Source organism: Pelophylax lessonae (genome assembly GCF_965119305.1).
Source record: "Pelophylax lessonae genome assembly, chromosome: 11".
NCBI classification, from domain to species: Eukaryota; Metazoa; Chordata; class Amphibia; order Anura; family Ranidae; genus Pelophylax; species Pelophylax lessonae.
The window spans coordinates 70,268,421-70,296,370 of NC_138778.1; the positions used below are offsets into that span (position 1 = coordinate 70,268,421).

Sequence of the window (27,950 nt, forward strand, 5' to 3'; positions counted from 1 at the left end):
CACGTTCACCAAGACAATTAGGATGAATCTCCCCAGTAGGATTACAGAGAGCGATGATAATTTGGCAGAGAAATTTTGCTCATTCTTCTATCTCTACTCTTTGGTTCTTTGCAACCCCGCCATCCTTGAAACGTTGGTTTTGTAGGATAGAATATATTAGGCTGATAGAAAATCTGAAGATCTCCATGAAAGGTGCACATGACAAATTTCACAAGATGTGGTACTGTACTATTTGACCAATCCTTTATAGAGGAATTTAAGCAAATCTTTGCTAGTTAATCCCATAGACACTTTCTCAGGACAAACAGACTGGCCTTTGGTCTTATATGTTACAGTAAAGAAAAAGGGATTCCTGTCACAGCCCCCCTCCCAAGTTTTTGGGCCTCCCTAGTTTCTCTTTAACCTTAATAAGTCTCTTTTACTTTTTTTCCTCTGGAGTCTGCAAGCTTTGTTCTCCTCCCATTTCCCCACCCTTTTTAGTCTACCATACCAACCATACAATTAAAATTCAAAATCAATGAAACAGGAGATGGACTATGGTTTCTCATAATTTGTGTACTTACATGACTAAAACACTTGTAACAATAATGATTTTCGTACAACGTGTTGGAAGAATAAAAATTTAATAAAAAATGCAAACATTCTAATCCTTCCCTACTACATCCAAAACTAAAAACATATATATGGCTACCTGTGCTTGGGCTGGGAGTGCTTTGCACAGCGTGCTCCCAAACAAGAACTGGGCTTTTACCAAGAGCCCCTGGGTTGTGTAACAACGATCAGGAACCAGAAAGCCCAATTCCTGATCACCTGATGGCTGTGATAGCCTCTGATCAATCAGATGGAGAAAAATGCAAATAAAGAAATTTGAAAAAAAAAGAAGAAAAAATAGCTTTGTCAAAGTTTTATCTAGGTCACTGTCAGGGTCAGTTGGGGGTCAATGTCAGGGTCAAAAGTCAGAGTCAAAAGTCAAGGTCAGTACATTTTAGGTAAGATTTATAAAAAAAAAGCATATTTTTTAAAAAAGTACCAGCGTCAGTTAGTGTCAGTGTGTTTTAGGTAGGATAAAAAATGCTAAATGCACACTATTGTTTCTGGGCCCTGCTGGGTACAAACAACAAATAACATATACATACTGTATGTGGTATCACTGCAATCATAAGTTGTACATTTATTTTGGGTTGTTCTTTGGTGTTAGGTTATGGTAGTAGCAAGAAAAATACAGCTAAGTTTAAAACATTGCTTTTTTTTATTATTTTGAGCCAGTGTTCTCATATTGATAAAAAAAAAAAAAAATAGGAGACTTCCATTACCATTTACCACCAAATGAAAACCAAAAAACTTGTTCTGAAAAAAACAAGATATAATTCACCTGGATACAGAAAATAGTTGCTATGATATGTACACATTTACTAATGTATGCCAAAGTAGCAAAATTGTGTTCAGGCATTAGAATTTGTTACCTTCTGTCATGAAGGCCTTAAAGGACAAATTCAAGGAAGGTGAAGTTGTCCTTTAACAACTTACCGACCGCCCGCCGCAGTTTTACGTCGGTCTTTGACGCTAAATACCGGGTTTATGGCAGCAAATAGCTGCCATAACCCTGGTATTTTTTAAAACCGCGGGCGATCGGCTTTCAGATAAGGGTGGTCCCAGCGGCGGATTCACTGTGGGGTCACCTTTACGGTGCGGCGGAATAGGTGACCCCCCCGCCACGTCCTGGCCGTTTTCCCAGATTACCGGAGCCGCCGGCAGCGGGGGCGACAGAAAGTCGAGTGAGAGCAAGATGGCCTTCACTTGACTCTATGGTCTTGGAGGACCAGAGCGACATCAAACGTTGTTGCCAAGCAATTTAAAGGGCCAATTTTTTTTTCATTTTTTTTTTTCTTTTTTTGTGTAATTGTAAGGTCTGAGGTCTTTTTGACCCCAGATATCACAACTAAGAGGACCTGTCATGCCTTTTTCTATTACAAGGGATGTTTACTGTACATGCCTTGTAATAGGAATAAAAATGATCACATTTTTATTTATTTTTTTAAAAAACTGTGTAAAAATAATAAATAAAATAAATAGGAAAAAAAAAATGAAAGCGCCCTGTCCCCGTTAGCTCGAGCGCAGAAGCAAACGCATATGTAAACGGTGTTCAAACCACACATGTGAGGTATTGCCGCGATCGTTAGAGCAAGAGCAATAATTTGAGCTTTAGACCTCTTCTGTAACTCTAAGCTGTTAACCTGTAGAAATTTTTAAAATGCCGCCTATGGGGATTTTTAAGTACCAAAGTTTATCGCCATTCCGCAAGCGTGCACAATTTTGAAGCATGACATGTTGGGTATCTATTTACGCGGGGTAACATTATCTTTCACATTATGGAAAAAAATTGGGCTAACTTTACTGTTTTTTTCCCAATAAAATTGCGTTTGGAAAACTGCTGCGCATATACGGTGTGATAAAAAATATTGCAATGATCTCCATTTTGTTCTCTAGGGTCTCTGCTAAAAAATATACAATGTTTGGGGGTTCTAAGTAGTTTTCTAGCAAAAAAACTGATTTTAGCTTGTAAACACCAAGTGTCAAAAATAGGCCCTGTCTTAAAGTGGTTAAATTTAAAAACATATTCCATCTTTGCTGGACCTATGAAGCCCTTAATTCCCAAATTTTGCATGTTATTGCACTGGAATGCAGTGACGGCTGGTGAAAACAATTTTTTGGGGGGAGCAAACCCCTCCAGGTCTTTACCTGCAAACGGAGCCTCCATCACTGTCATGGCTCCCCTGATACCCACAGGCTTCCGTGTTTCAAATCTTCAGCAACCTGATTGGCCGCCGGTAACCAGAAGTGACGCGGTGGGGAATTTTGATTTGCTAAAAGAAGAAGTGGGAGGGTTCAGGGCGCAGAGAGGACAACGTCAAATGAGCCAATTAGAGCCTCAGGCTCTAATCATGTGCTTGTTACAAATTGACAGAGCTAATAGACAGCTGTTAGTCCAGCGACTCGCACGGTTGAACGATTTATTTTAAATAAATAATAATACTTTAAGATCTTAAAAAAAGTTTGTCATATTTTGACCTTTAAGGGGGCGGCCCCTGCGCCCCTTATGGACAAGCCACCACTGCTGGAATGTAGGTTCTTATGATCAAAGGAGTTTTAATTTCTCCTAATATGCAGAAGGCATGGATTTTCCATGGTACCATTGGTCAGATTTAGAATGTTTGCAGGGACAAGACTCCACTGGGATAAATCTTCCAAATCAGGACCTTTCCCTAAAAATCAGGGATAGTTGTCACTTAAGCACTAGCTCAGCCTAATTACTACAGGATTACATAACTGTGATAGTGTTTTAGAACTCAGTGTTGCCTACTTGTGTGGGCAAGTACCTATGAAAAATGCATGGATATGTTTTTTAAAACCTGGAAAGCAGTCATTTGTCGACAGAATAATTCATATCCATCTGGAACTTAGAAAGAAGAAGAAACAGAATGAGAGAGGGCAGCAGGACAGATGTCAGTGGGGGATGTCTTGGATAAAGATTAACTTGGATAATACATTACTGCAATTATCAAAGAGATTCCACCAGCTTCAAAACATCTGTTATTGCTGGCTACACATTCTGAACTGATTTTATTATTGGTGCTTCTTGCTTGTATGCTAAATTTAAGTATGCCTGCCACTTGGTGTCTTTTTATAGTGCAGCATTAAAGTAGAAGCAAACCCTCAATAGAAAAATACCATTATATGTCAAATTGGCATGTACAGAGGATGGTGTGCTGTGTAAATGTATTTTTTCTTTTTAAGCCCAAAACTGGGCAAGAGATAAAACATTTCCTTGCAGTTGACCTAACACCCACTTCCAGCACCACAGGGTTAAATACTTTTTACGTCTGGAGGTAGAGGAATAAGGTGCAATACTTACCTGATTTTTTGCTTCACCAGGCTTCCTCCGCACTTTGCCACTGGTTGCCCAAAGCCTCTTCTCTAAGGCACTTCAGCTGGCAGTTGCACTAGGGTTGCCACCTCACCCCTTTAAACCAAAACACATATAAATTACAGGTTCTGAGGCTTTTTGACAGCAGATAAGGCACTGAGTTTAACTAGCACTACTGTGTGCTAATCAGCCACACAACCTGTGTATTTAATATGTGTTTGGGTTTAAAGGGATAAGGTTAGGGGCGGACTGATAACTCATGGGGCCCCCGGGCAACAGGAGATCATAGGGTCCCCTGCGTCCCCACCCACAGTCAAGCCACACCCACACAAATCCCAACCCCCCAGCTTTAACTGCGTGGACACATCCTCCGCAGGATCATAACTGGTTGGTCCATGACAGGCTGGAGAAGGTGGGTCAGGGCTGAGGAGGCAGAGTGTCTAGAGAAGCGGAGACTTAAAGCTGGAGACCAAATAAAGCAGGGTTTCTCAACCTTTTCACCAAGGAATTTTGGTCAAAAAGTTTGAGATCTCAGGGAACCTCTGAAATAATGTTCAGTTCTACAGCTCAGGGGACATTGGTAGGATCAGCAAGCTGTTGATATAACAATTATTTTTAGAAATAGCATAAAAAATGTAATACATATTAAAACTTGCCTATTTAGTGTGAAACTTGTGCTGGCATCATTCTGCAGGGCAGAGCATGGGGGGAAGCATGGCAAAGTATAGGAGTCAGCAGGTCTGAGCACAGGGAATCAGGAGGGCACAATGTGTGTGTGTGGGGGGGGGCAGAGCAGCAGGGCACACTTCATGGGGAGCACCAGGGCACATTATGGGGCACACAAGGGCACATTACAGGGGGGTGCACAGTAGGACACATTACATGGGGGACAGCAGGGAACATCATGGGGCACAGTAGGGCACATTACCACATTACATGGGGGGAAGAGGGGCACATTATGCGACATATTACATGGGGGCAACATGGCATATTATGGGGCACAGTAGGGCATATTATGAGGTAGAACAGGGCATATTATATGGGGGCAATAGGATACATTATGGGGCACAGCAGGGCATATTACACGGGGACAAGAGGGCACATTATAGGGCACACGGCAGGGCACAGTATGGTGCATACAGCAGGGCACATTATGGGGCACAGCATGATGCATTACGGGGCACACAGTAGAGCACATCACAGGGCACATCATGGGGCACATTGCAGGGCACACAGTAGGGCACATCACATGGCACACAGCAGGGCACAGAGTGGGGCATACATTAGGTCAGGGGGCACATCACAGGACACACAGTAGGGCACATCATGGGGCACACAGGAGTGCATATCACAGGGCACACAGTAGGGCATAGGGCACATCACAGAGCACACAGCAGGGCATAGGGCACATCACAGAGCACACAGCAGGGCATAGGACACATCACAGAGCACACAGCAGGTCACAGGGCACATCACAGAGCACACAGCAGGTCACAGGGCACCTCATGGGGCACAAGGCACAGAGCAGGGCATATGGCACTTTTATGGGGCACACAGCAGGGCACAGATTACATCATGGGGCACACAGTAGGGCACATCAGAGGGTACACAGCTGGGAAAAGGACACATCATGGGGCACACAGCAGGGCACGTGGTGCATTATGGGGCGCAGGGCACATTATGGGGCACATGGCACGGCATGGGGCACACAGCTGGACACACAACAGGGCATTGGGGTACACAGCAGGGCATGGGGCACACATATGGGCACATAGCAGGGCATGGGGCACACAGCAGGGCACTGGGGCACACAGTGGGACATGGGGGACACAGCAGGGCACAGGACACATCATAGGGCAGACAGCAGGGCACGGGGCACACAGCAGGGCACAGGAGATATCACGGGGCACACAACAGGGCACATCATGGGGTACACAGCAGGGCACCGGACACATCAGGGGGCACACTACAGGGCACATCATGGGGCACACAGCACATTGGGGGAACACAGCAGGGCACATCATGGGGCACACATCAGGGCATGGGGCATACAGCATGGCATAGGGGCACACAGTGGATGGGGCATACAGCAGGGAATGGGGCACACATCAGGGGGGCACACATCAGGGCATGTAGGCACACAGCAGAGGGGAACACATCAGGGCATGGGGGCATGCATCAGGGTTTGGGGCACACATCAGGGCATGAGGGCACACAGCAGGGTATGGGGCACACAGCTGGATGTACATAGCAGGGCATGGGGCCCACAGCGAGATATGGGGCACACAGCAGGACTTGGGGAGACAGCAGGGCACATGGGGTAGACAGCAGGGCACAAGGAACACAGCAGGGGACATCATGGGGTACACAGCAGGGCACAGGACACATCACGGAACACACAACAGGGAAAATCATGGGGCACACAGCATATCATTGGGAACACATCAGGGCATAAGGGGCACACAGCATGGCGTGGGGGCACACAGCAGAGCATGGAGGCACACAGGATGGTGGCACACAGCATGGCGGCAAACAGCAGGGCATAGGGGCACACAGCAGGGCATGGGTCACACAGCTGGGCACACATCAGGTGTGTTACATCACATGTTATATCAAGGAAAACAGGCACCAAACCAGGTAGCAAAGGCAAACTTTATATATTGTCACCCATTATGGTTGGTATCCAGGCAAGCATAAAATGGATGAACAATGATAATAACACAATTTAGCATAGCAAGTGATCAACAGTAGGAACTATTGCAAGTAAATATGAGGGATGATATTTCGAATGGAGCTAGGGAGGAGGTAGAATCCCTATGGGTAGAGCCTAAAAGGGAAGATACTATGGGGAAATTAATATTGGGTGTATGCTATAGGTCCCTCAACCAGAGGGAGGAGGGGGAGTCAGACCTCCTATCACAGCTTGGAATGGCAGCAAGGATGGGAAATGTCATTATAATGGGGGATTTTATTTATCCAGATGTAGACTGGGCAGAAGGAACTGCGCATTCATCTAAGGCTCACCATTTCCTAAATGTTTTGCAGGACAATTTCATGGGTCAGAGGGTGAATGCAGGAAAACAGTAACCATAGGTCAATTAGTTTCAGTATAAATCATAGAAATAGGAAGCCTAAGGGTAATACAAGGACACTGAATTTCAAAAGAGCCAACTTCCCTAAACTGCGCTCTTTGCTAGACTATATAAAATGGGAAAGAATCCTAGGAACAAAGAACACAGAGGAGAAATGGGAGTGCTTTAAGAGCATACTAAATAAAGGGATTGGCCAGTGCATTCCAAAGGGGAATACATTTAAAAGAACTAAAATAAACCCTGGGTGGCTAAACTCCGACATAAAAATGCATAATAAAACTAAAGAAAAGGCCTTCAAAAAATACAAGGCTAGGGGTCATTGGCAGCATTCCAACATTACACAGAGTGCAATAATAAGAGCACAATCAAGGTGGCTAAAATACAACACAAAAAGCACATAGCAGAAGAGAGTAAAAAAAAAACAAGAAATTCTTTAACCACTAGCCGACAGCTCACAGTAATCCTACTGCGGCAGTGCGGCTCTCCTGGGTCCAGGGACGTAGACCTACATTGCTGGAGTTCATGTGATTCTGGCGGCGCGTGTTTAGACACAGCGGGAGTCGGGCCGGGGGAGGAGAGGCGGTGACTGCCGCCTCCCTTCCCCGATTGTCGTGGAAACGGTGAGAAGACCCGCCTGCTTATGTAAACAAAGCAGGCGGATCTTCTCAGTGACAGACAGGAGGAGATCACAGGATTCAGCATAGCTGAACTTGCAATCTCTGTCTCTGTCACAGAACCCCCCCCCCCCCACACGTCAGTAAGCATGAGGCACACATTTAACCCCTCTATCACCAACAGTGTTAACCCCTTTCCTTGCCAGTGTCATTATTACAGTAACAGTGCATATTTTTAGCAATGATTACTGTAGTAATGTCACTGGTAACCCCAAAAGTGTCAAAAATGTCAGTTAGGGGTCTGATCTGTCCGCCGCAATGTTGCAGTCCCGCAAAAAATCGCAGATCGCCGCATTACTAGTAAAAAAAACAATAAAAATGACATAAATCTTTCACTAGTTGTTGACATAACTCTTTCTTTAGTTAGTAAACGCGAAAACTTTTGAGCAAACCAATCAAAATACGCATATTGTGATTTTTTTTTTTACCAAAGATATGTAGCAGAAAACAAATTGGCCTAAAATGTTAAAAAAATTTGATTTTTAATTTTTTTTTTTTTTTGGGAATGTCATATAGCAGAGTGGGAAAAATATTGTTTTTTTTTTTTTTTCAAAATTGTCGCTATTTTTTTGTTTATAGCGCAAAAATTAAAAATTGCACAGGTGATCAAATACCACCAAAAGAAAGCTCTATTTGTGGGAAAAAAAGGACGTAAATTTTATTTGGGTACAGCATCGCATGACCGTGCAATTGTCCGTTAAATTAACGCAGTGCCGAATCACAAAATAGGGCCTGGTCAGGAAGGGGGTAAAATCTTCCGGGTCAACAGAAGACAGACTCAGAACTAAACTTAACATAAGGGATGATAAGGGACTATCTACAAGATTTTAGTAATAAAAAATGGTATCATTAGTAGTAATTAGCATGGATTAATGAAAAATCGTTCTTGCCAGACCAATCTGTTAACCTTCTATGAAGAAATAAGCTGCCATCATACAGTAGATAAAGGAAGGCCTGTGGATGTGGTGTATCTGGACTTTGCAAAGGCATTTGATACAGTTCCTCACAAACTTACTGTACAAATTAAGGTACGTAGGTATGGACCATAAGGTTAGTACCTGGATTCAAAATTGGCTCCAGGGGTGAGTCCAGAGGGTGGTGATAAATGGGGAGTACTTGGATTGGTTGGGGGTGGAAAGTGGGGTCCCCCAAGGATCTGTCCTGGGACCATTCCTGTTTAATTTATTCATAAACGACCTAGGGATAACCAGCAAAATCTCAGTATTTGCGGACGATACTAAGCTAAGCAAGGCAATATCTTCTATACAGGATTTGGAAACCTTACAAGCAGACCTGAACAAAATAATGGGATGGGCAACTACATGGCAAATGAGGTTCAATGTTGAAAAATGTAAAGCAATGCACTTGGGTGCCAGAAATACGAATGCAAGTTACTCGCTAGGGGGAGAACTTCTGGGTGAATCTAAGATGGAAAAGGACCTGGGGGTCCTACTAGACAACAAGTTTAGTAGTGGCATGCAATGCCAAGCTTCTGCAAGCAAAGCCAATAGAATACTGGCAAGCATAAAAAAGGGGATTCACTCCAGAGATATAATGATAATTCTCCCACTCTTCAAGACTCTGGTCTGGCCGCATCTCGAGTATGCTGTCCAGTTCTGGGCACCGGTCCTCAGGAAGGATGTGCTGGAACTGGAGAGAGTACAGAGAAGGGCAAAAAAATAATTAGGGAATGGAGGACATCAGCTATGAGGAAAGACTACAAACATTGAACATATTCTGTCTGGAGAAGAGACACTTGAGAGGGAATATGATATCAATGTACAAATACTGTACTGGTGAACCTAGCATAGGGACCAATTTTTTTAGGGAATTCAATAAGACACGTGGCCACTCAGTAAAATTATAAGAGAAGCGATTTAACCTTAAACTGTGTATATGTTTCTTTACTGTCAGAGCAGTAAGGATGTGGAATTCTCTTCCACAAGCAGTTGTATCAGCAGGGAGCATCTATAGTTTCATAAAACTATTAGATGGGCACCTTAAAGACCACAGCATACAGGGGTATACAATGTACTGTTAACAGCAACATACTGTTGGGTGGACTGGTGTCTTTTTTTAACCTCAATAACTATGTAACTAAAATGCGATAAAAAAAAAATATTCTGCGCTCAATGTATCAAAAATCAATAAAGAAAAATCCTCAGAATGTGAAAAATCTCAGTCAAAAGAGACAGCGGCTTTCACTACAGTATATCTCACAACCAATATCAAAGAAAAAAAAGGGGGGGGGGTGGGGGCTTGTTGCGCTATTTCATAAAATGCATATACAGTGCATTACATAATTCATAAACAAATGAAACACATAATAAATAAGGGAATTAAGTAAACAAAAGTTACAAAATTAAAGTGAATAAATCCATAGTCCCGTGATTCTTAAAATTCATGTAATAGTTCAAAAGAAACATCAGATTATCTGACTGTTGCAGAGTCAGCCTGTTCCTTTTTGGAAGGCTACATCACTGACAGCAATGACATAAATTTCAGTGATGTTCTGTTCCTTTTCCTGAAGTACATAGGGGGTTTTTGCTCAGGTTGTTGTTTACAAGGTTCTGACTAGTGATGAACGAACATCTGCCGGGACGGTTCGCGAACGGTTCGTGCAAACTCTCTCAAATGTTGGCGAACCGCAGGTTCGCGGCGGGCCCCATTAATTTTAATGGCAGGTGAACATGAAAAACCTCCAGGTCATATTTGCAGCCACAAAATACTTCCTAGCTGTGCACACATAGTCCCACAACATGGACACTGACATACCAGAAGTATTGCTATTGGAAAAGTTGCCATAAAATTTTATTTTTTTCCAGCAAAAAAAATATATATATTTTTTCTAAATCAGCCAGAACTGACAGCAGCGGTAAATACATGTCAAATACATATAGGGTCCATTCACACGTCTGTAAAACATCCGTTCCACAATTTAACGGAACGTTTACAGACCCATTGATTTTCAATTCCAGTCTTAAAAATTAGGCATTCACAGGATAAAGAAGTAAGTGTCGGCCAGTAAAGGCATCAAAAATTAGCCAACAGGGGTTCACCTGACAGCAAAGAACTTTGTATTCTGTGGCTGGAGGTACATTAGGCAGTCACAGGATACAGAAGTAAGTGTCGGCCATTACAGGCCCCAAAAATTAGCCCACAGGCATTAACCTTACAGCAAAGAACTTTGTATTCTGTGGCTGGAAGTACATTAGGCAGTCACAGGATACAGAAGTAAGTGTTGGCCATTACAGGCCCCAAAAATTAGCCCACAGGCGTTCACCTGACAGCAAAAAACGTTGTATTCTGTGGCTGGAGGTACATTAGGCATTCACAGGATACAGAAGTAAGTGTCAGCCATTACAGGCCCCAAAAATTAGCCCACAGGCATTAACCTGACAGCAAAGAACTTTGTATTCTGTGGCTGGAGGTTGCTGTGTGGAGCAGGGACAGAGTGTTAGTCACACAAATCACTAGCTAATAGGTCTACAAAAGTATTTTGCAGTGTAGGGAGAGGTTGCTGTGTGGAGCAGGGACAGACTGTATAGTGACACAAATCGCTAGTTAATAGGTCCACAATTTTTTTTATCAGTGTGGGGAGAGGTTGCTGTGTGGAGCAGGGACAGACTGTAGCAATTAGGCATTCAACGGACATAAAAGGCCTTTTATGCCGCTGTATTTACCTAAGACAGGGACCATGAATTGTTATGGGTGATGGCGGATATTTGTGGCCTGTGATGAGGGATTCGAATCAAACATGGTCTACTGGTCACATGTGTTGAATTCCTCTGAGATCCATGCCTCATTCATTTTTAAAAATGTGAGGTAGTCAACACTGTTGTGAGCTAGGCGAGTGAGCTCATTGGTCACGATCCCCCCTGCTGCCCTGAATGTCCTTTCGGACAGGACACTAGACGAGATGCAAGCCAACAGTTCCATTGCAAATTGTGCAAGCTCTGGCCAGAGGTCAAGCCTGCCCACCCAGTAGTGCAGGGGTTCATCACTTCTCAGATCGTCCACATCGGCCGTTAACCCGATGTAGTCGGACACCTGTCGGTCTATGCATTCCCTGATGCTGGAGCCTTTGCAGTCAATGCATAAGTCGCAGTAAGCCCAACGCTCACCTAGGGATGATCCGCTGGACGGATGGAAAATAGGGTTTCCATCCGTCCAGATTTGACGGATCGGATGTCTGCGCCAGCGGACATGTCTCCGCTGACATCCAATGCCTCATAGACATGCATGGGGGACCGTTCAGATCCGCAAAAAAAAACGGACAGGCGGATCTGAACGGTCTGCCTGTGTGAAAGGGGCCTAAGAAGGTACCTGGACTCCCATCACCGAGCCCAGTGGGAGCAACGCCATCAGAACCCACAAAGCCACACTCCAGGCTCTCACCATCCAGCCTCTTCTCCTTCTCCTCTCTCCTCACAATTGTCCTCCACTCCACCTTCCATCATGCCGTCCTCAAGTTTTTCTAGAAAAAGGCAAGCTTACGTGGCCCAAATGTTCGAGCGTAAAAAAATGATGACGCCGGATAACCCTTTTGCCCAATGGTTGACCGCTGGCTTGTCGGAACTGATAGCCCGCTAACTACTGCCATATAAACTGGTGGACTCAGAGGCCTTTTCGAAAATTTGTGGCCATTTAAACACCACTATGGAAGGTCCCAGGAAGGAAATATTTCTTGCAGAAGAGCATCCCAGAGCTATATGGCATGTTCAGCGGCAAGTGCATGTATCTCTGGCACACAGTGTCGGTGCCAAGATACATCTGACCACAGATACCTGGTCTAGCAAACACGGGCAGGGAAGGTATATAACTTTTACTGCCCACTGGGTGAACCTTCTGACGGCCGTCAAACATGTAACCCGTGGCACCCGTGTAGATTTGGTGGTAGATACACTATTATGAAGGTATATTTTTATATAACACCCGGCTTCAATCTGTCGTTTTGGGGGGCCACTTGTATAACACACCAGTTATAATACTTTTTTTTCCAGTAACGTTTGTCACTGTGTGTAGCAGAGGTAACACAGCGAAAGAGGCAACATTTCTGCAGTACCCAAATACACTATTATGAAAGTATATTGTTATATAACACCCCGCTGCAAATCCACTATAATACTGTATGCTTTCTATATTAGAAAGTATATTATAAGTGTATTACATCCCTATATACTGCACACCAAATAATAGTACACCTATACTACAGTAGTCCTTAAAAGGACTTTTGTGGACCTATTAGCTAGCGATTTGTGTCACTAACAGTCTGTCCCTGCTCCACACAGCAACCTCTCACCAGTCACAATGCTGCACAATACAAATCCACTATAATATGCTTTCTATATTAGAAAGTATATTATAAGTGTATTACACCCCTATATACTGCACACCAAACAATAGTAAACCTATACCAGTCCTTAAAAGGACTTTTGTGGACCTATTAGCTAGCGATTTGTGTCACTAACAGTCTGTCCCTGCTCCACACAGCAACCTCTCCCTACACTGACAAAAGACAGAATATAGGCCAAACAATAGTACACCTATACCAGTCCTTAAAAGAACTTTTGTGGACCTATTACCTAGCGATTTGTGTCACTAACAGTCTGTCCCTGCTCCACACAGCAACCTCTCTCTACACTGACAAAAGGCAGAATGTAAAATGGCAGCCAGATCAGGTCTATTTATAAGGTAGGGGGAATGACCATGTGCTGAAATGTCTCAATTTGCTGTCCTGTACCACCTGATGGATGTGTCAAAGTTCTTCACAATGTAAACTAATATGTCAGTCGCGAACATCGCCATATGTTCGCATGTTCGGCGAATCCCGAACGAGCAAAGTTTGCCGTGAACCGACCGCCGGGCGAACCGCAAGGCCATCTCTAGTTCTGACTGTATCGTTTTTTTTAGGCTTTTGTTGCAAAGGTGTTTCAATAATAACACATTTAATTACACTTGTGCCGATTGTTATCTTAGTGGTGTCCGAATGCAGAATTCTATAACCCATTCTCGTACTCACTATTCTCGAACTCACTGTAGTGTTTATGTAAAGTAACACTTAGAGAAGTGCACTCCCCGCGCCTGGAGTTTTAAAACATAATAGTTTATAAAATTTAAAAATTATATATATATATATATATATATATAGTGAGAATTAAGTGAATATAGCAGCAGCAGTAGTAAAAAGTTGTATGTAAAGAATAGTCCTAGTAGGAGCTATCTACAGCGCTTGCTAGTATAAAATAAATGTGCTATTTGTGCAAAAAATATATGTGTGCAAAAAATATATATGTGCAAACAATATATGGCAAATGTGATCCCAATATTTGATAAAAATGTACATATATATTGCGAATAAATAAATCATGTAAAGCTGTATCAAAATGTGACATAAAAAACATAAAACATTTGTATATATTTAAAAATTAATCTCGTGATACGAATAAATAAGTGGTGGTGAAAGTTCCAATTTTTTTTTTTTGTCATTTTTTCTTGCTTCAAGTAACTGGATAATAAAGTGAAGGTGCTAGTGATATTTTCCAAAGTTTTTATAGTGACTTTTCCTATAAAGTGCAGGTGCTGATTTCCTTTTTCTTGTGATATAATTTAGAAAGTGGGTGACTTACCAGATGTAATGCATCTCATATACCATACGATATTGAGACCAATCACGCTTGTAGGCCCTCAGGGCCACGGTAGGTCCCCTTGTGATGCCTCCTAGGTGTGCTGGTGGTGATTCCCTCCTCACTGCTCCAAAGGACAGCATACAATGTTGTTTGTAAAAAAAAGATAAAAGCTCCAGATAGCGTGATATCATTTTAAAAGGGTTTTATTCGCATAGATAAATAAGGTTCCATTCAAGATAAATAGCAATGATCGGCAAAAAGGATTTAAAATTCCCGTGACTGTAATGTACAACTGTGCAGAGTGGCGAGCGGAGGTAATTCCGGCTTGCGCTCCAGTGTATGTCACGCTGTGCGGTCCACGGTTGACGCGTTTCGTCACATCCTAGTTTACTTCTATTGCGGGACACCGGCAGAGCCTAAAATTTAGTATTTGGTTGGATAATTTTGGGATAATTTTTAGCCACAAACCTCCGCTTGTCATTACATCAATGCAATTACATATATGCAATAAATAAAAATTATATGAGTCTAATATTTGAAAGCTTGTAAACCTTATAACTTACATTGTAGTTAATACACATATATACGAGAAATACTCTATAAAATGTTTAATAAATATACCCATGTATGTAAAATTAATTACAAATATTTAAATTCCTTAAAATTACTTTTTATTAGAATTTTTAAAAGGATCATGAATAATTTCTAGTTACCTATAAGATATTATTATTTCTAAAATCATACATTTAATAAATGGTATCTGAGATATGGTATCTCCGCTGACATCTGATGCCCCATAGAGATGTCTGGGGCATCCGTTCAGATCCGCCTGAAAAACTGACAGGCAGATCTGAATGGTCCACCTGTGTGAAAGGGGCCTAACTCACTATGCCCACAGATGAGAGTGGGAATTGCACAGATAAGTAACTCACTATGCCCACAGATGAGAGTGGAAATTACCCAGATAAATAACTTGCGCTATAAACAGCGGAGATAGCCTGTGGGGGACGGAAGGCAAATGTGTCCGGTTGCAATGGAAATGACGTCGCTGAACAGCAGGCGTGTGGCATCATTTCCTGTGATTACTGTTTTTCTCAGTGACCTATCTTCCAGAAGTGATGTGCACCCATGTCACGTCTGGAAATGACGTATTAGCTCTCGAAGGGACACACCCAGGTGCTGTGAATGGTGGAGACAGCCAACTGAGAAATGTCACTGGACAGGCGGAGTTTTACAAATCTATTACTACTAATCGTATTGCTGAAATAATTAATGTATTTGTATCTCTTTTGGATTTATTCAGATTCATTCGATTTCTGGATGGGCAGTGTTAGTGATGTCATGTGTTATCTCTGGTGAATGAGCTTATCCCTTATTCCCTTCTGTCTGCAGCAGTCTGAACTGCAGTGCAGTGCCAGTGGTCTTGTGAGTTGTGGAGTGAGAGAGAAATTATTAATTTCTAATTAGGCTTATTATTATTTCTTCTTAGTTATAAAATAGGATTTCCTGCCTTTTGTGAGACAATGTGGGTTTTTCTTGCTGTGTGTCTGCACTGCAGATTTAATTTTTTAGAGTTAAAAAAAAAAGGATTCTTTTTTCCTGTAGTTTCTTTTAGTGAGATAGTGTAGGTTTTATTATTTTGCTGTCTGTCTGCAGTGCACTGCAGAATTATTATTTTTTTGTTGCTAGCCAATAGCCATCTACTACTGGACATTGGTCGATCTTTGTTTTTTTGTTAAGCCCGGTCAATTCTAAGGACCGGGCAGAACTACTCATTCTCTATCCCTTTCTTTTCCGGATACAATATTCTTATTTTACTTATTTATTATATTATTATTATTTTATATTTGTTTTATTATTATTTTACTTTAGTTATTTTTTATTATTATTTGTTAGAAAAAAAAGGTAAATAATTTATTAGTACTATTTAAAAATAGTTTCAACTAGTGATCGATCGATACCGTTTTTGATGCCGATACCGATATTTTGGCCAATGCATATCGGTATCGGCCGATATGCGCCGATATTTTCGTACATTTAAAAATTATTTTTTTTTTCTTGGCAGGTAATCTTGTGGAGGGATATGGGGGTCTAAAAGACCCCAAACCCCTCCTCTGCACTTAAAAGCATTCAAAACGCCAAGTTTGGCTATTTTGAATGCTGTCATTTTTTAAATCTGGAGCCAGTACCATGATATCACTTCCGGGTTTTTGCATGGAGACCCGATCAGAGCCGAATGCGACATTGATCGGGTCTTCGGCGGCCGTGCAGGCTGGTTGCCCGGGTCTCCCAGTGGGACGGGAGACCCGGGCGAGCCGCGGAAGGCGGCGGGAGGGGCGTCCACTCCCGCTCCTTGTAATGACAGCCGAGCTGCTAAGACAGCCGACCGTCGGCTATGGACGCTGGTACCGGGGTGATGCCTCAAGCTGCAGGCATCACTCCAGTACAAGCACTTTCCCAAAAAATTGGCAATATCAGTAACCTCCTGGGCCTATTCCGATATATCGGGGAAAGTGCATATCGGCCCCTGATGTATCAGCTTTGCCAATAATCGGTCAATCCCTAGTTGCAACCTTACATAATGGATGATACTTCTCCCACTCGTCACATTCTCCCCATAAGGGAAGCAACAGGGGAAAATGTTCTGACACAGAGATAACAAATTACATAAAAAAAATAGGCCAAACTCTAAACTACCACAAAGAATAGTTACATTGGGGGGGGTGGGGTTATTTAAGGGAGTGGCGCATGCTGGTCATGCTACCTGATTGGCTGCACTGCAGTAAAGTTAATATAACTGTGTAAAATGAATTATGTGATTCTAATATATTATTATACACAGTTTCTAAGTCTAATACAATTAATTGTTAATTGTCAGTTTTGTTCTTTAAACACATGTGCTAGTAGGTAGCTGAGGCCTACTAAACTAACCTCAGCACCGCACGCCTAGTCCGACTATGTAATAACGAATATTTCCATATCAATTTAACTCAATCAATAAATCCGAAATAACGAATGACCGAATAAACGTATATAAAACAAAAAATCTGAACTTACGAAGGTTACAAATACAACCAATGTCCTAAAGAACTAATGGCCTGAGTCCGAATATGAATGCATCCAAATATGAATGATTCAAAGTAACAAATGCTGATCATAACGAATGATCCAATAACCAAAAAAAAAATAAAAAAATAAACTGAAAACAAAAAACAAATTTTTCTGCAGTGCGTATGTCTATTAGTGATTACATGTCAGTGATGCTTTTTAGTGCGGTTGCTTTTCCTTCCACTTTAATATGTCTATACCACTGTAAGGATAGTGGCAAAAAAGGACCAAGGGGGAAATACTGTATCTGGACTAAAGGTGAATACATGTTGCAGCAAAAGTTTTGTTTTTGGTATTGTTATTTTATCTTTTTTAATGGTCTATTCAACTTTATTTTGTTAGTTTCGCCTAAAGTTATACTTAAAGGCTTGCTAAAGTGACCTATTATCCAATGTTTTTATAAATAATTTTTAGCATGCCTTGTTTTCATTCAAAGTCAGCAGCTACAAAAATTGTAGCTGCTGACTTTTAATAAACAAACACTCAACTGTCCCAGGATCCAGCGATGTGCTCACTCGAGCCGTTCCTTCCCTCGCTCTTCTGTCCCCGTTGGAGGAATCTCAAATGTGGACACCCCATTGTGACAGCTTGCGCCCCCCCCCCCCCCCGGGTGCCTACTGCTCATGCAAGGATGGTCCCGTAGTCTTCTGGGACCTATGTTGTGCCCCAGAAGACTGCAAAGAGGGGGGCCTTCACTCCCCCCACAACAAAAAGTGTGATTTGTTGAAGAAGAAGGCAGAGAAGGCCTTAAGGCTACGTTCACATGTTGGCGTAGTGGATCGCGGCCAGAATCACCGCGATTCTGCCCGCGATCCAGAAATCATTGCAAAGCGGGACGCCTGTGCTTTGCCGTTGATTTGCAATGGCACCCCAAATGCTGTGGGATGTTGCCGCAATTTCTGCCTGCCGAAACGCGGTAACATCGCGCAAACAAAATCGCGGGTCGCATGACGCCCCAAAGAAGCTCTTGTACTTTTTTTTGGCGTCATGCAAATTTTGTTTGCGCGATGTTACCTTGATTCAGTAACATTGCGCAAACAATGTAGCCTAAAGCAGGACTTTCTCTTTTGGGTGAAGCTCTGCTTTAAAGCGGAGTTCCGGGCACAAAAACGATATTTTTTTTTGTGCCCCTCCGCTAGGTAGACCTCACCTGAAAAGGAATTGGATAGTTATTTTTTTTTTTTTTATTTACTCACCTTGTAATTGAAGATCGAAGATACTCACCTCAGAGTACTTCCTCCCTCGGAGCCGCGGCTCACCCCGTCACTTCCTGTCTCGCTATGATTCCTGGGAGCTGAACGTCATAGCTCCCAGGAATCAATGCTACGGCACTGGCCCCACTCGTCATTTCCGGGCGACGCCGCATTCCCCTGCTAAACAGCTTCTGGGCATGCCCAGAAGCTGTGGAGGAATGCAGCGCCGCACCGGAAGTGACGAGAGGGGCCGGTGCGGCGCATTCTGGGACAAGAAGACGCGGAAGAAGACACAGAAGAGGACCGCGCCGGCTTCAGCTGCCCACAAGAGAGATGGAAACGCTGTGGAAGAAATTTTATAAGTAAGTATTTCTTCTAAAAGGTAAGTGCGAACCGGGACAGATCAGAGGCTAGCCATTGTGGAATGTGCTAGCCCTGACTGTCCCAGGGGTATGTTTAGTAAAAAATGACTTCTGTCCCCGGAACTCCGCTTTAAGCACCTCTTAAATGATATCAAGGATATGTGCTTTAAATTGCAGTCTATAATGGACTGGAGAAGGTTTATAGCTACTTTCTACCATTTGTCTAGAGCTTTGAAGTCCTCCTCTAGATGTTTCAGAACATACAGACAGTAAGACCAAGGCCAAGATTATTGACTAATGAGTGCTTAGTACTGCTTACTACATCTTTGAATGGTAGTAAAAATTCTACATGATTTTAGGATACGGCCGCTGTCTATAGGAAAGAGAAACATATACAGTGAAAAGCATTTTTTTAACAGTCATGTAAAGTATTTTAGTTTTGAATAGTGTGGGGAAGGGCAGTGGTGTACCTAGGGTGGGGAAATGGGTGAGTTCCACCCTGGGCACAGTCAGCTGCAGAGTGCCTGCATTTCTTTTTTGATTAAAAAGAATGGTATTAACCTATGTACACGTACAGTATATGTGAAATGTTACTTCAAAATAGTAAAAAGTGCTGCAAAGTACCTAACCACTTCAGCTCCAGATGATTTACCCCCTTGATGACCAGGCCATTTTTTGCGATACGGCACTGTATTACTTTAATTGGCAATTGCGCGATCGTGCGACACTGTACCCAAGTAAAATTTATATAATTTTTGGTGGTATTTAATTACCTCCAAACACAAAAAAATTGTGTTTTTCTTTTTTTTTTTTTTTATATGCACTATAAACAAAAAAAGACCTTAAATTTTGAAACAAAAAAGAAAAAAAAAATATTTCTGCTATAAAACATATCCAATAAAAAAAAAAAAAAATGATGTCAGTTTAGGCCAATATGTATTCTGCTACATATTTTTGGTGAAAAAAAAAAACCAATAAGCGTATATTGATTGGATTGCGCAAATTTTATAGCGTCTACAAACTGTGGGATATATTTATAGAATTTTTATTAATATTTTTATCTTTTAGGGGTAATGGCGGCGATCAGCAAATTATAGAGTGACTGCGATATAGCGGCGGACAGTCAGGACACTATATTACACTTTTGACACCTTTTTGGGGACCAGTGACACTAATACAGGGATCAGTGCTAAAAATATGCACTGTCACTGTACTAATGACACTGACTGGGAAGGGGTTACCATCAGGGGCAATCAAAGGGTTAACTGTGTGACTAGTCTGTGTTTTTGTAGAGTGTGGGAGCTGCTTTTACTAGGGGAAGACATGGATCTATGTCCCCACTGACAGAACGGCAATCTCACTTGTTTATATAGGCACACATAATAGTAAATAGCTGACGGTGAATCATATCGCATACAGAGCTCTCTCCGTGTCAAAACCTGGCAACACGTCAGACACTTAGCTGATCAGCACACAGCAAGCGAGCCACGGGCCATATGTCACTAACTCCGCCTACGCGTTTGCATCACAGACACGTGACTTAGTCAGGGTGGAGTTAGATGACAGATAGGCCAGATTAAATAGCTAAACGGCCTCTGTGTCATGTTTCCATAGTGACATATTATCATGCCGCTCGATGCAATGTGATGCCTTATACAGTCCTGGCTGAAAACTCACTTGCTACTCTCAGCATCCTATGTTGCATACATTATACATTTCTTAAAGCAGCTCAGATTGTTAAGTGTAATAAGACAACAAGCAAAGGTAACATAAATCAGGTTTAAAATAATATACATTAAACAACTATCTCAGTAAAACCATGTCAATAGGATGAGAATAAAAGAACAAAAACAACTTAATAATTAGAGATAAAACTATTAAGATCAAATTCAATATTCAAACCCCCTGGCTGCAGACTACCCAGCTCATATATCCAAAAAGATTCCCGTTTGCTAATCTCAATGACTCTATTACTTCCCCTCCAGTTAGATTGAAATTTATCGATCGCCCAGAATTTAAGTTTTGTAGGGTCTTTATTATGATATTCAGAAAAATGCCTCTGTTTTGGAAAGCCATTCTGAATATTTGTGACATGCTCTTTTATCTGTTTCCACATGGGTCTCTTTGTTCTCCCTACATATTGTTTAAAACATGGACATTGCAGGATATACAGCACTCCTTCGATCTACAGGATATAAATTCTTTAACAAAATACTGTCTACCTGTTGTGGTAGACAATCCATTTAATACCATTTCTGTTTGTTTTTCTACATGCAAAACAACTCCTGCGTGGAAAAAAAAAGGGGAGACTCGGTTTTTTTGGTGGGTCCACTCCAATTTTTGCCAGACTATTTCTAAGAGTAGGGGCTCTACGATAAAGAAAACGAGGTTGTTGTGGTAAAATCTGTTGTAAATGTTTATCTGCTTGTAATATTGGCCAATGTTTCCAAAAATTTTTTTCCACTTGCTTATGTTGGACCTGATAGTCAAGAATAATCGATACTTCTATTTTATGTGTTTCTTTCTTCCAATCTTGAATAAGGTTCTCCCTTGGTAAATCTGCGATCTCTTTTATCTTCTTAGGGATAGAAGTCTTTTCATAACCTTTTTCAATAAATCTTTGACCAATCATATTAGCTTGTTCATAGTAGTCCGTCAAATAAGTGCAGTTCCTTTGTAGCCTAACTAATTGACCTTTAGGTATATTCTTTAGCCATGGTAGGTGATGACATCCACTCATGGGGATATAACTATTCCGATCAACATTTTAAAAAAATTATTTGGTCGTAAGAGATTTATTTTCCAAAGTCATGATCAAGTCCAGAAAATTATTAGTGGAATTACTTAACTCCCCGATTGGACAATGTTCTTTTCATTAGTATTCAGATCTCTCAGTAAGTTGATCAAAGTATCCTGACTGCCTTCCATATAATAATCATATCATCAATGAATCGTTTAAATAATATTAATTCCTTAATTATTCTTATAACCTCTTCTTCCCACTGTGCCATAAATAGGGTTGCTACGCTAAGCGCAAATTTCGCGCCCATCGCAATACCCCTAATTTGTCTATAGAAATCTGAATTATACCAAAAATAATTGTGCTGTAGGCCATAATTCAAACACTTCATAAGGTATTTCTTCTGTTTCCATTTCAACTCACTTAAATTGTCCAGAGCCCATTTCGACGCCTTGATTGCTTCATTATGATTAATAATTGTATATGTTGCACCCTCCTAGTTAGGTGCTAGTCAGGGAATGTAGTGTTGGCTCTGTCTGTCTATCAGAAGAATAGCAGGCAAAACATATGTGCACTCTGCTTATCAGGGAACAGGATTTGTAGTCAGGTCTGCTGAATGTGCCCAGTGTGTATTCATTTGGTCTCAGGGAGTGTCCCCAGCTGATCAAATGGGGAGACACGTTGGATGCTGCAGGAAACCTGACCAATGGTACACAGGCTTTTACTACTGTCCCAGATGGTTGGCACAGACAGTGGTGCATTATGGGACAGGGTATAAAAAGCCAGGGGCACATGAGGTAGAGGTCTTTGGCGGGAAGCAGAGTCCCAGAAGGAGGGTGGCAGCTGCCTCCTCTTCTGCAGCAGTTGATGGTGGTCACAGGCAATCGGCCTGGTGTACCGGTGGTGTGAGGCTGAACTAGGAGGTCCAGGAAAGTTGACTGAGGAGTTGGGGCACAGTGAGCCTCTGGAAAAACAGTATCATGAGTACAGAAGATCTGGCCCAAGGGGTCTACCAGAAAAGGGATCACTCCAGGTAGTACAGTCAGTGGACGGGTGTCAGCTAGCCTAGAGAGAAAGGGGGTACTAGGGGAGTAGAAACACTTATCTCATCTTCATTCAAGTGGCAGGATGAAGCAGTGGCCTTGCTGTATTCTCAAGTTAAGAGTCCTCAGCATTGTGAATAGTTAACAGTTGGAGTATCCCAAGCATCCCTTCTCCTATCCCAGTTTAAATAAAACCACAAAAAACAACATCCCCTGGACTGATCTTTGACTGAGCCAAGAACTTAAAGTGTTAAGTTTTTTGCAAGCAGTTGCTACGGGTAACTAAGGGGAATCCTTAAAGTGTAATCTTCAGCAGTTCCCTAGGGGGCAGTGCTACATATACAATGACGAGACATCTGCCGTTGCTAGAGTATAAATTTCTTCTTCCGTTTTCACTTGGCCCAAACATTGAATCAGATGTTTCATATCCCTCAGAACCTATCGAGTTTTCGTAACCAACGGATGGAGAAAACCATCAATGTATTCACCAATCCTTGCATTGACTGATTGTATACCGTTTACTATAGGTGTAACGGGGGGGTTTCTCTATCTTTATGTAGTTTTGGAAGATAACAGATGATCGACACTCGACACAAATTCGGTAATATTTGCTTTCTTTGTCATAGATATATACTGTAGATATATAGATATATATATATATGTATAGAAATATATCAGACCGGTGCCTGAATCACTATTCTTTGCTGACTGGGCTGTAGTGTGGTGAACAAGGGGTTAAAGCAAGTGGTGAGGAAATTATAAAGTAGCTCCTCACCACCTCTCAAATGCTCCCTGATGAGTCATCCGAACTCAAATCCCTCTTCAGAGGCTAGAGTTTGTGTGAATGAACGCTTAAGGGTGGGCAAAAGCTGGGGTGTGGTAAAAGCACATCCTAGTTGCGGGGGGCACAAGGTTTACTGCCCAACAACTGCCAGTGTGAGTGAGCCCTAGCTGAATGTTTTTATGTATAATCTGATATCTCACCAAAGCCCTCAAATGGGGCTCCTAAAAATAATTGTAAATAATAAAAAAATTCAATTGTAATAAAATAAATAAATAAAAAGGAAAAAATTTTACAAAAATAAAAAAACTACTGACACCTATGGCAAAGCTACCAGGGTCGCAAAGGTCGCAGTTGCGACTGGGACTTGGCATTCCGCCACCAGGCTCCAAGGGAAGGCCTAGGGCTCAGGGCTGCTCAGTCTAAAATGCCCGGGCCTATTTTTTGTCCCAGGTCTGTACGGAACCCATCTATGCTATGAAGAAAAAGATAGGGGAATATGTCAGTAGTCTGTTCTGTTTCTGTTGTCCTAATACCAGCCCTCAAATTTTCCACTCGCCTGCTCGCATTTTGCGAGTGGAAAATTATTTAGGGCGAGTGTGGGGCTGCTCCGGGAGATAAAGCTGCATTGACTGGCTCAGGTAAAGCTGCATTGACGGGCATAGGTGAAGCTGCATTGACGGGCACAGGTGAAGCTGCATTGATGGGCACAGGTGAAGCAGCATTGACGGGTACGGGTGAGGTTGCATTGATTTACATGGGTGAGGTTGCATTGATATGCAGGGGTGAGGTTGCATTCACATGCACGGGTGAGGCTGAGGTTGCATTGATTTACATGGGTGATTAACAGGTGAAATTAAAGGGCATGGGTGAGGCTGCATTGATGGGCACGGGCAAGGCTGCATTGATGGGCATGGGTGAGACTGCATTGATGGGCACAGGGGAGGTGGCATTGATGGGCACAGATCAGGCTGCACTGATGGGCACTGTTGAGGTTTCACTGATGGGCACTGTTGAGGCTGCACTGATAAGCTTTATTGATGATGCTGCACTGATGGTCACTGATAGGCTGCATTGATGGGCACTGATGAGGCTGCACTGATGGGCACTGAAAACGTTATTGATATTTATTTTTGTAACTTCTGCATTAATGCAAAAACATTTAAAAGTGTAATTTTATGAGATAATTTATGATGGCGTGTTTAGGGGCGGGATTAGGGGCGGGGCAGGGTAGGACTTGGGTGGGGCAACTGGTGGCGAGTAACCCTTAAGGCCAGGCTAGTAGCTCAGGACTTGAAATTTTAAGTCCTACTAATACATTAGGTGATTGAGCGTTGTCATCCTGGGACAGTAAGTGTATTGCTGGCAGGATTAACAGGTGAAATTAAAGGGAAAAAAGCAGGAAAAAAATAAAATTATTATTAATTATTTGTTTTGGGGTTTAAATATGCTTTCAAGAGGAAGTAAAGTCTGTAGGTTTTTTTTTTCTTATCTGCAAAATAAACGCATAATGTGCTAGTATGCATCGCATATCAGCACATTATGTGACACTTACCTCCAAACAAAGCCCCCGTCATTTGGCTGGAGGCCGCATCCATCTTCCCCGCCTTCCTACCGGGCCTGCAGACTCCAGCTGTGCTACTGGCTGGAGCCGTGTGATGTCACTTCTGTGCATGCGCGTGGGAGCCGCACGTCACGACACAGGGCTCTGAAGAAACGCCACGGACAGCCGTTCCTTCAGAGCGCATGCGCTGATAATATCATCGGCGCAATATACCGTAAATATCTCCTAAACGGTGCAAGTTTAGGAGATATTTACAGTACCTATAGGTAAGCCTTATTCTAGGTTTACCTATAGGTACAAACATTACAGGGGGGTTTACAACCTCTTTAAGTGATCAACATGTTACTGTATCAGAGAAGCTATTTATAATTTCAATTTCCTTAGCGCTTTTTACATATTGACATTGTTTTGTGCAGTTTTGTATTATGGGTATATGAGGGGCTTATATTGGAAAGACATTTCATTATCTTTTTACTTCTCACAGAATGGTGCTACAATGACCTGATATCGCCCCTTTATTTCACATCATTTGATGCTTCATCAAGATATTCTCTTTTATACACTGCTAACTTTGCACGATTGTTTGGTAAGTATGCATTTTTACTTTTAGCCTAACATGTTTTAAAAGATTTACTAATACCTTTGTTTAGAAAGCTTAGCAATTTCCTATTAAAATTAAAATTCAAAGGAGGAGTCAGTACTGAATCTACATCTTTACACATACTACACTTTTATGTGACTTCTGAGAAGAAATTAATAATCAAGTTAAGCTAATGGCCTCATCCCATAGTAACACAGAACGCAGCTTATGTTAGAAAGTGCAAAGTCGTAGCTTTATTGTATTCGTGAAAATTATCTTCCTGCATAACATGCATCGAACAACATAAGTAAAGATGATGATGGAATATTGATAGCATGAACAATTTCCCTTTCCATAAATGCGAGTTACTCAACTACCCAGAAAAAAAAAACAGCTGAGTATATAAAACATTGACTAAAGCTTGCCAGTTCAAGGTAAAAATGGTAATACAATTGTGACATAAAAACTAAAAGAAGGATGGGCATAGACTTCTCAGGTGGCTAAAAGCTATCAGTTTCAGTGCTTCAATCCTTTGCACCCAAATAATTAAAGTATAGGCAAAACTTTTTTTTTTTTGTTTTGGATGGAGTGAAGAGGGATTAGAAGGCTTGTTGGTTTTTATTGCAGTCTGTGCCCCCATTAGGGAGATTCATCCTCTCTATTTGTCTTGTTTACCATTATCATTGAAAGTGAAAGAAAAACCCCATATTTTGGGTTGTCCCCAAAAAAGTAATAGAGGGGAAATCTTCCAATGGGGACACTTGTCCTGGTGACCTGGGGGTCCCCAAGGAATTCCCTTAATTTGTAGGGATTTTCTCTCACATCCTGTTTGGCAATGAGACAGGAAGGGAAGGGAAATCTCTGCAATGGGAAACAGATAGTGGAAAAAAATATGACAAAGGTTGCATCCCTCCCATACTCTATCCACAATGGAAAAAAAAGAGTTTGCCTATAGTTCTACTTTAAGCACATCAGACCCACCTACAAAATAGAGCAGCCAATATACACTATTGGAAACCATTAGTAGAACCTCCCTACCTATTGCATGCCTCAATCTGTCAAGACTTCTATTTACAAAGGCTCATCAAGAAAATGATGACTTTTAAACCTTGGGCAGGTTTAAAGAAATTCTAGGTTATAAAATATATGGTTGGAAAATTGAAAATTGTGATTTGATTTGGAGTTAGTGGGGGTTTCCTATGAAGATATGGTTATGCAAATCTACAGAACCTTTCCAAAAAAAAAACTAAGCTGGATAGGCATATTAAAGTAAGATTACATATTTTGGTCACATATGACTTTTGTTGAGCCGGGATGTGTGCGGGCCATGGTCATTTGTGGCCTTTACCGTTTACATTCAGACCAAACATTGTCATGTTAACAGTTTTTTAACTGTTCTTTTTTATTAATATTTAGCCTTGTTAGGTCAGGGCTAATGTTTTTATCAACTATTATTTTCATAATTCATTATGATCACCTATAAATATCAATTCATGTTACAATATGTTATATTTGTGTTCTTAGCCCGTTATTGCTGGTTCCGGTGTGTGCCTGGCTTTGGTGGTTTTGGGAGCGTGTGCTTAAGTGACTCCTAATGCTTCTTATCCATCTGGTTACGGTATCGCACTAAGTGGAACGCATGAAGTGACTACTTCTGGGTACGTCACTTCAGGGCGCTATGCTTTATTTTGCGTGCTGACGTTGGTAAATCACGCCTCTGATGATGTCAGACCTGTGACCATACGCGTAAGGCAGACGTACCGATGTAAAGCACGCTATACATACCGCGGTTTACCTTTTTACATGCTGATTCTGCAGAGAACTTATAAAGTTATTTGTTAAGACATACTTCACTTTTGGCCCTTTCTCTGTCCTTCTGAGGCAATCTATAATGAGAGTGTTGTGGGACCATTTGATTGTATCACCTATTGGAGAAATGGAGTCCTGTTAAGCTGGGGGAGTTGAAAAGGATCTACCCATTTTTATCAAGTGTACGGCTATCCCATTGGCGCTAGTTTGACCGCTCTGTAAAAGGAGGGTCAAACCTTCTGGTAAGGAGCCCTGAGTGTCACCACAGGGTGGGAATAGGCTTTCTTGCTACACACACTGGTGATTGGCTGATTGGAATTGATCTTTTCCTTTCCTTCCTGCTTTACAAAGACTCTTTTGACTTTATCATTTGATATTTATATATTTTTATGATCATATGAATGTACATCCTGGCGCTGCTCCTAATTTGCTCATATCATAGTAAGAGGA

At 41.9% G+C, this 27,950-nt stretch overlaps 1 protein-coding gene across 1 annotated transcript in view; it reads left to right on the forward strand.

The window, feature by feature from the left end:
- CNTNAP1 (contactin associated protein 1) overlaps positions 1 to 27,950 on the forward strand; it is a 261,388-nt gene that overhangs the window by 35,887 nt on the left and 197,551 nt on the right. Inside the window, exon 2 of the mRNA XM_082271239.1 lies at positions 25,596 to 25,697. Coding sequence (XP_082127365.1) covers positions 25,596 to 25,697 — 102 coding nt within the window. The remainder of the gene's footprint in view (positions 1 to 25,595; positions 25,698 to 27,950) is intronic.